This window comes from Aotus nancymaae, unplaced genomic scaffold (genome assembly GCF_030222135.1).
Source record: "Aotus nancymaae isolate 86718 unplaced genomic scaffold, 86718_ANA_hifiasm-v0.15.2.pri h1tg000018l, whole genome shotgun sequence".
Taxonomy (NCBI): Eukaryota; Metazoa; Chordata; class Mammalia; order Primates; family Aotidae; genus Aotus; species Aotus nancymaae.
Genome location: NW_026988430.1, coordinates 12,324,521 through 12,335,695, shown reverse-complemented (window position 1 = coordinate 12,335,695; position 11,175 = coordinate 12,324,521). Strand labels below are relative to the sequence as shown.

The 11,175-nt window shown below is 41.4% G+C and overlaps 1 protein-coding gene across 1 annotated transcript in view; it reads left to right on the top strand.

The window, feature by feature from the left end:
- Positions 1-1,478: 1,478 nt before the first annotated feature.
- LOC105717698 (protoheme IX farnesyltransferase, mitochondrial) overlaps positions 1,479-11,175 on the top strand; it is a 134,437-nt gene continuing 124,740 nt past the window's right edge. The window contains exons 1-3 of the mRNA XM_012453041.3: positions 1,479-1,602; positions 6,284-6,417; positions 8,752-9,073. Coding sequence (XP_012308464.1) covers positions 1,560-1,602; positions 6,284-6,417; positions 8,752-9,073 — 499 coding nt within the window. The 5' untranslated portion in view covers positions 1,479-1,559. The remainder of the gene's footprint in view (positions 1,603-6,283; positions 6,418-8,751; positions 9,074-11,175) is intronic.

Below are 11,175 nucleotides of genomic sequence, written 5' to 3'. Positions count from 1 at the left end.
GTTCCTTCCAGAGTACCAAGTTTAAATCTCTGAAACCTTCCGTAAACCAACTGCACAGAAATATTACCTCATCAGGGTTTCTGCAGCACTTTGTACACTACCCCTAGCACGCTGATAGTGATAAACAAAACCTCTTGTCCCCTTGTTGGTCTAGTGCAAGCTCCTACAGAATCGGGGGGTTGGGGGGGTATCTTAGTCTCTTCAGCATTCCCTGGGCCTAGCAATGTTAGCTGAGGTGAACCAAAACGGCTATCTTCTCATCACTGAAAACAGAAAGAAATTGCCTTTTTAGAACCCAATTACCTATTTTTCTCTTCTTTTTCAAAAGCGGAATCTTTTCTCCAATCTACTTTTTACTTGTGGAATCACAATCTGAAAAGATTGAGGGGTTGAGGGATGCTAAGATCTGCCCTGGTAATCACAACACTTATGATAACACAGGTAATAATCTATTAGTGCCTGTACCTAGTGGGTGCCTGGCTACCCATATGACAGACATTTATCTAATTCTCTCAACCACCTTATAAAAGATGTACTATTATTACCCTATTGTATTGCTAGATAACAGAGGTTCAGAGGACTTAGGTAATTTGCTCAAACAAACGAGGTTACAAGGCCAGAACTAGAATACGGATTTCACCCCAGAGCACCAAATCTGAACCTCTCCACGCACCACCTTCATCTGGAGATATCTGGATGATTCAGTTCCTTTAGTGTGGTTCAGGGACAAGTAACCTCGAGTTCATCTGGGCTCTCATTTGATAGAGATTATGGTAAACTGTAACTGATCAGACGGGGAGGTAGAAGCATCACCACCAGAACCATTTCCTCATGATGCTCCTGCACTGGGAAGCGTCCTAACTGTAACTTTATTTTTATTTTAAAATTTATTTTTAGAGACAGGGTCTCACGGTGTCGCCCAGGCTGCAGTGCAGTGACGCAGTCACTGCAGCCTCGATCTCCCAGGCTCAAGCGATCCTCCCGCTTCAGCCTCCTGGGTAGCTGGGACCACAGGCAGGCGCCAACACACCCGGCTAATTTTCACATTTTTGTAGAAGTGGGGTCTCGCTTTCTTGCCCAGGGTGGTCTTGAGCTCCCAGGCTCAAGCGATCCCCCTGCCTCGGCCTCCCTAAGCACTGGGATTGCAAGTGTGAGCCACAGCGCCCGGCCGCTGTGACTTTAAATTGCCCGCGAGGACTCCGCAGCCCAGCCCTGCCCGCCTCACCCGGTCAACGGAGGATGCCTGTCAAAGTCTGGGAGCTGCAAGCGCGCGGGCGAATCGTCCGCGCGCGGCTTTTTCTTCATGACAACAGAAGCACACCGTGCTTCGCGGTTCCCGGAAGTCCTTCAGGCCGCAGACCTTTCTGTCCGCCACACTCCCGTGGGTCCTTACGGATCACCTCCAGCCACCTCTTCTCCTCCGGGAGCCCGCCCGCCGGAAGTGACGGCCCGGAAGCGTCTCTACTCTCACAGGGGGCGGGGAAGGAAGATGGCGGCGCCCAGCAGCCGGTGAGGAGAGAGGACACGGGGATCCCGGGGAGCGGCCAGTCTGGTGAATTATGGCCGCATCTCCGCACACTTTCTCCTCACGCCTCCTGACAGGTACTGTACCCGCCTTGGGCACGACCTTGGGGGAAATTCTTCTCTTATTGCTACGTGCGAGACTATAGTTCCGGCCGGCTGCAACCTTGGGGAGCCCTTGGCGAGGTTGGCTGGCCACCGGTGCAGTGGGGAAATGACCTCTGGAGTAGCTTGGAATGAAGAAGCCACGGAGCTAGGGTCCAGTCTTGCGCTGTGGCTCTGGTGGTCCACACCGCCTCCTCAATCCGGCTTCTGCGGAAGATCGGTGTCTAATGCTTCTTTCAGTTTTCAGGTAGCGGAAGCTGGAGGAGAAGGCAGAGTAGAACCTTGGGGCTCCATAATCCTCCTGGCTTATCAGAGAACCTCAGCTTCTAGCCACTGGCTTGCAATGACAAGGAAAGTACTTTGCTTCCACTCAGAAGCCTTGTTCCAATATAAAGGGTCATAATGACAACGGTGATGATGATGACAGTTGCAGACAGCGGATCATAGTCCCCCTCAGACTTTTGTTTTTGTACCGCCTGAGTGGTCCTTAATATAATCCTTTCACTCGAAGGAACTTGTGACAAATGTATGTTGGAGCTGGAATGTTCTTCCTAGACTCTTGGTGATGTCTCAGCTCAAATGTCACCTTTTCAGAAAGACCTGTGTAGAGACCACCTTATATAAATTAGGTCCCCCTACCTCCTTCACATCATTCCATTTATTTCTTAAATTATGCTTAGCACAGCCTGTACTTGTTTATTTATATACTCGTTTATTATTTGTTTTTCCCAACTAGAATACAAACCTGGTGATGGCAGGGACAGTGGTCATCTCTGGATTACCTCTGTTTCCAGTGCCCAGAACAGTACTTACTGTACATTGTTTGATCTCAGTAGTTATTTGTGGATGGGTGAAATTTGTCCCCTTGGAGATATTAAAGAGGACGTTAGGAATTGTCTTGCCCCAGTATTTTAGATGGTAACTAATGGTTGTATGAGGAATATGATGCCCGTGGTTAATATTAGAGGCCAGATAAGAGAAGCCAGGGACTGCCTTCTGATCACATCCCAGAAACTTTTTTCACTTGTTACCTACCACACACAAGCTCTCTACACCATCTGGTGATGTTGACACTGTGACTCCATGACATTGCTTTCTTCTTTCTTTTAATGTTATTTTATGGCTCTCTTCTGGTCTGTGTGATCCCAGGGCAATTTGTTTGACTTTTCTGGAATTGAGTTTACTCATCTGTAAAATGACATCATTGAACTAGATGATCTCAGAGGTTCTATTTGGTTTGTAAAGTGGAGAGGCAGTATAGATGAAACAGGATTGGCTAGGGTTTGGTAATTGATGAAGCTGGGGGATAAGTAATGGGAGCTCATGGTACTCTTCTGCTTTTTCACATGGCTGTGATTTTCCATAATGAAAAGTTGTTGTTTTTTAAAGGCCTGTGATTCTTTTTTGAATCACTTGCTACATTCTACTATCCCTGACTGTGAATGTTCTTTGATCCTGATCCTGGGCACTCATTCCCAGAGAACTCATCTTTTCCTAGTGCTTGAAATTTCTCCTCTGTGTGAAGGTTTTTCCAGCATGCATCCTTCAGATTAGCTGTTTTTCTGCCTTTCCATTCTATATTGTCAGCTATAGGACAATTCTGCTTGACTGCTATGAATTCTCCAGTTCCAGTAGGTGGGCTGCATATGACCCACATAGTTTGTCGCTGGATCAGTCTTTGCAGTGGTGGTATGGAAGGAATTAATAGACAACTTACTCCCTGAAGCTATGAACATAGTTGCCAAAAACTCTGCTAGTAAGTGGCCTGTATAACTTCCTGTGATCCACTTGGAAGGTCTACTAAGAGAGCTTGATGGAAAAGCAGCACGGTGGGACAAGGTGGCAGAGAAGGTAAACTGGGACAGTGTTAGTGATGGAGTAGTATCATGCCTGATTTTCCTTCTAAAAGTTCTAAGTGTTTTCTAGCCATTTAAAAACTGTCATCACTGGCTGGGTACAGTGGCTCACACCTGTAATCCCAGCACTTTGGGAGGCCAAGGCCGGTGGATCACTTGAGGTCAGGAGTTCAAGACTAGCTTGGCCAACATGGTGAAACACCCTCTCTGCTAAAAATACAAAAAATAAACATAAAATTAAATTTAAAAAAAATTAGCCAAGTGCGATGGTGTGTGCCTGTAAATCCAGTTACTCAGGAAGCTGAGGCAGGGGAATAGCTTGAACACAGGAGGCAGAGGTTGTAGTGAGCTGAGATCCTGCCACTGCACTCCAGCCTGGATGACAGAGTGACTCCATCTCAAAAAATAAAAAATGTTAGCATTTTTTATCTACTTGTCTTCTTACCTAATTTTAAAAGTCCTAAAATCAGGAACCAGTGTTGATGGTGAATAATAGATATGGTCACATGCTTCCATAATTTTAATGTGTCTATTATAATCTTTGTGTATATTCAAACTTACATTTGTTTACACAGGGCTGAAATGTCTTTCAGTTTCTAGGCACTGATTCGTAGAAATGTGACATGTTTTAACTAAATGAAATGTCAGTTTCCTAGCTGTTTTTTCTTCTTACTACCATTCTGTAAAATATCAATTTGACCCACTTAATTTTTCTTTTTTTTTGAGATGGAGTTTCACTCTTGTTGCGTGGGCAATCTCAGCTCACTGCTGCCTCCACCTCTCGGGTTCAAGCGATTCTCCTGCCTCGGCCTCCCAAGTAGCTGGGATTACAGACATGCCCCACCATGCCTGGCTAATTTTTTTCTGTTTAGTAGAGATGAGGTTTCACAATGTTGGTCAGGCTGGTCTTGAACTCCTGACCTCAGGTGATCCTCCCACTTGATCTTGAGAGTTATTTTCTAAGGTGATTCCAAGGCAAACACATTTTCATGTTTATAGGAAACAAACATGTCATAATTAACTCAGGTTTGAGACTATAATTTCAATGAAGAAGTGATTTTTCTCCAGTCTAAGCAAATTGTCATGTATTTTTCGGAATTGTGATAGTTCTCCTTCCCACAATCCAGGTATGCTGTGTGGGCTATCTAGTCATCAAACATTATTTCCCTATTATATAAAAGTGCTCTGCGAGCTGTTGTATAAAGGTGGTGAGTAAAGAATTCTTGCCATCAAGGAACTAAAAATTTAGATGATGGGAACAATTTGCATGAAGAAGTGTCATACAACACAGCATAAAGTGATAGAGTAGTTGAAAAAGACGGAAAATTTGACAGAGTGCTGTGCAAATAAGGAAACAACAGGAACATGAACAGATTGTGAAATGTGTAGTGTTTTTAGTGGAGGGTCATGGGTAATGTTGCTTTGGTGAGTTGTGTGAGTAATATGTATTCAGGGCTGCAGGAAGAAAACTATTGCCTCTGAGAACATGGATTGGAAAGGAAAGGAAGTACTGAAGGCAGGATGACTGGCTTGAATGCTACTGTCATTACCATGGTCTAAATGTAAGATGATAAATGTAAGATGATCAGTACAAGTGGAAAGAAGTGGGCAGATTTGATCTGTATTTCAGAGTAGATTGAACTTGATGGTTGTTAAGTGTTAATGGGAGAGTTCAAGATGTTCCTGAAGTCTTAAATAGGTACTGATTTTATGTGCAATAGGGAACAGAGTAGATTGGTTGAGAATACAGTACTCTTAAAGACATTTTGCCATCCATCCATATGGAGATACCACGAGAAGAGATGAAAATAGGTCCAATGACTTTAGAAATGATTTGAAGATCAGAATTATCCTATAGTTACCTTTGCTGAGGGACAATATTTAGTGTTCAGAAAGAGGGACCATGACTACCTCAAAGTGGCATACATAGCAAGAAGAGACACCATCTGCAACTGAGAAGTAGAATGCAGAGAACCAGGAACACTTAGTGTCATGGAAGCCATGGGGAGAATCTGTAGTGTTGTATGGCTTGTCAGAGGCTTGAATAGGATGAGGACCAAGGCAGAAGCATTGGATTTGTTGATACTTGAGAGAATTCAGTAGAATGATTAAAAGCCAAATTTAGATACAACAAAAATAGCTTATTTCTAACTAGATTGATAGAGTTATACTTTATGGAGAACGGTTTCTTCTTCCTTTTTGTTGTTTTACCCTATATAGTTAAAATATTAACCTGAAATATATATATATATATTTCAATTTATTATCATTTATTTTAAAAAATTGTGCTTTTTATTTTCTACTTTTGAAAAAGTGACCGAACTGGTTGTTTTATGTTTTCTTTTTTTTTTTTTTTTTTTTTTTTTTTTTTTTTTTTTTTTTTTTTTTTTTTGAGACGGAGTTTCGCTCTCGGTACCCAGGCTGGAGTGCAATGGCGCGATCTCGGCTCACCGCAACCTCCGCCTCCTGGGTTCAGGCAATTCTCCTGCCTCAGCTTCCTTTTATGTTTTCTTAAAAAGATCTGTAGCGTGGTCATTTCAGCATGTAATGTAATAAAGCATAGTGATCCTGAAATGAAATTTTTCCCTGGCCCTTCTGAAGACTTAGACTGACTTAAACAATGAGTAGGGCTGGTAAATTGCATTATTCACAAATCTGGATTAGATTATTTCAAAGCTCTGACCTGTCACACAGTGTAGCACTTACCTTAGTAGCTGGCTTTGCTTCTGGGGAGGTGTAGTCATCATTTGATAAGAAGTATGAATCATTTAACCTTTCTTCCACTTCTCTCTCTATTATAGGTTGGGTAGGAGGATGTGTCTGGTATCTTGAAAGAAGAACAATACAGGAATCCCCTCACAAGTTCTTGCATCTTGTCAGGAATGTCAATAAGCAGTGGATTACATTTCAGCACTTTAGCTTCCTCAGACGCATGGTATGTTTAGAAGACCATTCTTACTCTGTTACTTTCTGCCTTTTTCTCTGTATGAGGGAACTTCAGAAATTCCTATTTAATAAAAGTTTTAAGAAATACTGTTGGAAAAGAACTTTTATTTAGCGTCCTTAAATTTATCCAGATCTCTTGTTTTGATTATTCTTAACCAAAACCAGAATAATTCTGGTGTTTGAGGTTAAAAGTATGATCCTGAACTTATTGATTAAGTTTAGAGAAAGATTGAAAACGTGTGGCATATTTCGACCTGACCAAAATTGGGAAAAGCCGAACTGTTTGTTGTACATCTTTTAAAATTCTTTGGAGTTTTGTGACTACATCAGTAATAGAGAAATAATTGCTCTAACAATGCTGCCCTCTTATTTTCTTAAATCGGCAGTACATTTAAAAGTCTTTTTTAACAGTTGCACTTCTACATAAATTTAAACAATTTGACAGTTTTTATAATTTTCTAGGCATTTTATAGTGGGCATTGATAACATCTGTCAATCAGGTTGACTCCGTGAATTTGTGGGCAATATGGAACTTGGTATTATTTGCCAGTGAGGGCATTTGCCATTTTCTCAAACAGAAAAGGGTCATACAGTGGTAAAATGATAGCTGAAAACTCATAGTGCCAGCCTGAAAGAATGGCAAACTTATAATTTAAAGTCCTGTTTTGCATTTCTCTCATCTTTAACTTAAAACTTAAAATTTCACTTTGGGAGGCCGAGGCGGGTGGATCACGAGGTCAAGAGATCGAGACCATCCTGGTCAACATGGTGAAACCCCATCTCTACTAATACAAAAAATTAGCTGGGCATGGTGGCGCGTGCCTGTAATCCCAGCTACTCAGGAGGCTGAGGCAGGAGAATTGCCTGAACCCAGGAGGCAGAGGTTGTGGTGAGCCGAGATCGCGCCATTGCACTCCAGCCTGGGTAACAAGAGTGAAACTCCATCTCAAAAAAAAACTTAAAATTTCAATAAAACTCGTTATATTGATAGGAGATTTACATTTCTAGAAATGATCACGCTTTTTAAGTTGGGAGTCAGGGATAATGGCGGATACTTAGAGGAGAAATTCATATATGTATAATGCCCTGTTTTATGTAAATGGAACTCTTCATTCATTAGTTTATAATTCTTTATTAAGACTAATATAGTAATATCAAGTCTTTCTGATGTAGTGGAAAAGGCACTTAACTAGTTATCAGCATAGGTGGCTAGTAAGTGGTAGAGACTATGTGACTCTACAACCCACGTTCTATCTTCATCCTGCCCTGCTATAAAGTCATTCGGCCCTACCACTGAGACCCTCTCTATACTGTTTGCCTGAGAACATGGAAAGTAAACAGGTTGCTGGGCGTGGTGGCTCAAGCCTGTAATCCCAGCACTTTGGAAGGCCGAGGCGGGCGGATCACGAGGTCAAGAGATCGAGACCATCCCAGCCAACATGGTGAAACCCCCATGTATTTTTGTAAAAATACAAAAAAATTAGCTGGGCGTGGTGACGTGCGCCTGTAGTCCCAGCTACCTGGGAGGCTGAGACAGGAGAATTGCTTGAACCTGGGAGGTGGAGGTTGCAGTGAGCTGAGATCGTGCCACTGCACTCCAGCCTGGCGCCTGGCGACAGAGCAAGACTCTGTCTAAAAAAAAAAAAAAAAAAAAGTAAACAGGTTGACTTGGGCTCTTTTTTTTTGTCTTTTTTTGTGTGTGTATGAGACAGGGTCTCACTCTGTCGTTCAGGCTCAAGTACAATGATGCGATCACAGCTCACTGCAGCCTCAATCTCCCAGGCTCAAACAATCCTTCTGTCTCAGCCTCCCAAGTAGCTGGGACTGTGGGCATATGCCACCATGACCCACTAATTTTTTTTTTTTTTGTAGAGACAAGGCTTCCCAATGTTGCCCAGGCTTGTCTTATACTCCTGGGCTCAAGAATCCTGGGATTACAGTTGTGATCCGCTGTGCCCAGTTGGGCTCTTGATTACTGAAAACTTTTTTATTGTATTTGGAATGTTAAGCCTCCAGAGACAATCCTGGAGAAGATAAATACACAAGTAAATTTATTTTTCTTTCAAGGATCATATATTTCTAGGCTTTTCTAAACCTCAGAAACTGAAAATCATTACTGAGGCCTGAATTTTATTCTCCATATCTCTTAGCACAGTGATTTCCATATAGCACGCTATAAATATATGATGAATTAACAGATATTAAAGCTGTGGGAAAAGCTTTCAAATAATGTAAAAGTTGGACTGATTGAAGATGTTGCTAAACAACCATTTGAGAGCATTTGGGGCCTTGGTTTTATAGGAATGTGTACTTTTTTGTTTAGTATGTCACACAGCTGAACAGAAGCCACAACCAGCAAGTAAAACCCAAGCCAGAACCAGTAGCATCTCCTTTCCTTGAAAAAACATCTTCAGGTCAAGCCAAAGCAGAAATATATGAGATGAGACCTCTTTCACCACCCAGCCTTTCTTTGTCCAGAAAACCAAATGAAAAGGAATTGATAGAACTAGAGCCGGCCTCAGAAATTGAAGACTCAATAGATGTAGGGAAAGAGACAAAGGAGGAAAAGCAGTGGAAAGAGATGAAGCTGCAAGTGGATGATTTGCCAGGAATTTTGGCTCGACTATCCAAAATCAAACTCACAGGTACTTTGTTTTTCTGGTATACTTAAATACTTATTTGAAACTTTATTTTTAGTTAAACACAAAGCTAATTTTATGTACCACCCAAAAAGAATAATTTGGAACTGCAGGTCCTGTCTTAGTATTTTTTCCTCTCTTCAGTTTAATTGGGATTTGAAATTGAATTTTCTGAATTCTATTTACACATTATTATAAATAGTATTGCGTTGTAAGTATTGTACTTAAAATAGTCACCCTTTCCTTTGCAATTAAAATGGAATGTTTATCCTGCTTATTTCCTCGTTTTTAGTGTTTTTATACCTGCTGTAAAAATGCAGTAAGATAATAAGTTTTGTCGACTTGAGTTCTGGAATGGGAAGAATTGCACTGCTGGGCTTGATAGGAACCCACAGTGGCCACTGAGTCTCCCAATTCACTTCTGTGTTTTGCTTCTTGTAGAGCCTCTGGGGTTGTCACAGGTCTGTGGGAGGTAGGGTGCGTTTTTCCTGAAAGGAGATTTGGAGCCAGATTTTTTTTAAACCTAATTCTAGCACACTATGCCAGATTTTATTGCCATAATTAAGTGATTTGGTTGTCACAATCACCCTGTAAGTCAGGCAAAGCATCATTATTATCCCATCATATAGCTAAACTTTGACATAGCTTTTTCTGGGCTAACCCTGTTTAGAAGGTATGTTCTGGGTCATTCTGCAACTTGGGGGAGACCTGGTTTATTATTCTTAAATGAGAATAAAGAGACTGATTACAATGTGAATAATAAGATAAAGCCAGGCCTCTTTGAGGACAGAAAATGGTAAATAATGTTGGAGTCAGATGAAAAGATGAGACAGGGAGGCTTTTGAGAGTAGAGAAGGATCAGGGAAAGAGTGGCGAGGTTTTTTGTTTTGTTTTGTTTTTAAAGAGACTCGAGGCTGAAATCCAGGGCAAAAGGAGGTAACTAGACAACTTCTCTGCTTAGTGACCAGCCTTACTTAAAGAAAGTTGTTTTTGAAGAAATGATGAATAGACACAGGGGGTTTGGTGAAGGAGCTAAAGAGTCTTAGTAATACTTAACGTAATGTAACTCGAAAACAATGAGATGAATTCTATGTGATCACCTTGAAAACATGTCTCAGTCGTTTGTGGTAGCTAAGCAAGGAATCAGCATGTTTCTAAAGAATTTCTCTTTTGTTGTTTACACAAGTGTTCTGAGTGTCATGCTGCTGACATGTTAAGAATGACTGTAGATAAGTTAAGCTTATAAGGCTGCCACCCCAAAATTGAGGCCTCTCAGGCTGTAGGCATCAGATGTGTCCTCTGTCAATAGCAGGAGCTTCTTTGTGTGCTCCATCACTTAGCACATCCACCCTGCAGATTAGCTGTCCTCTCTTATCCCATTTCTGTCAGTTAGAGCATTCTTCGCTTCCATTAAAGGAGAAACCTTAGAACCAGTCTTTTTCACTTTTGCTCTCCATTCTCCCCTTCATCTTTAACTTCTGTCACTAACAGAATCTTCTTTAAGGCCTATGAGATTCACTTTCCCATCATTTCTGAAGCTGCCTTCCTAGTTTACGTTGGAAACACAGGAGGCCATTGGTTTTTGCAGCAGCTCCTAACTGTTCTTTTCTCTTGTTCTCTGTCCCGCTTACCCTGCAGTTGATGCTGCTCAGGGTCGCCACACTAACTTTCTCAAAACATTGCTTTCGATTTTCCTAACCTACACGAGTCTAGAGTTTTTCCATATTACCTTCTGTTTCAACCCTGCTTAGTGTTAAAGGAATACTGTAACCTGGAATGATCAAACTGTTCCTCTGAATCTACCTTTTTTCCCTTTCCCTGTCCCTCCATGCTACTAAAGTCAAGCACACTTGAATTCAGATCTTGACTCTGATGTTTATTAACCAGTGAGACTTTGGGCAGTTCCTTAACTTTATTGAGATGATTTCCACATCCGTAAAGCAGGAATAATAATAACTCATTTAAGAATTAAATCAAATAATTAATGCATAGGAAGCATCCAACAGCATGCTTGACACATGGGACACACTGCAAGTTTCCAAATAAGTATAGGTAAACATTTGATTGTCTGCTTAATGTGTAGTATATTTCCCCTAAGGTTGTTTTTG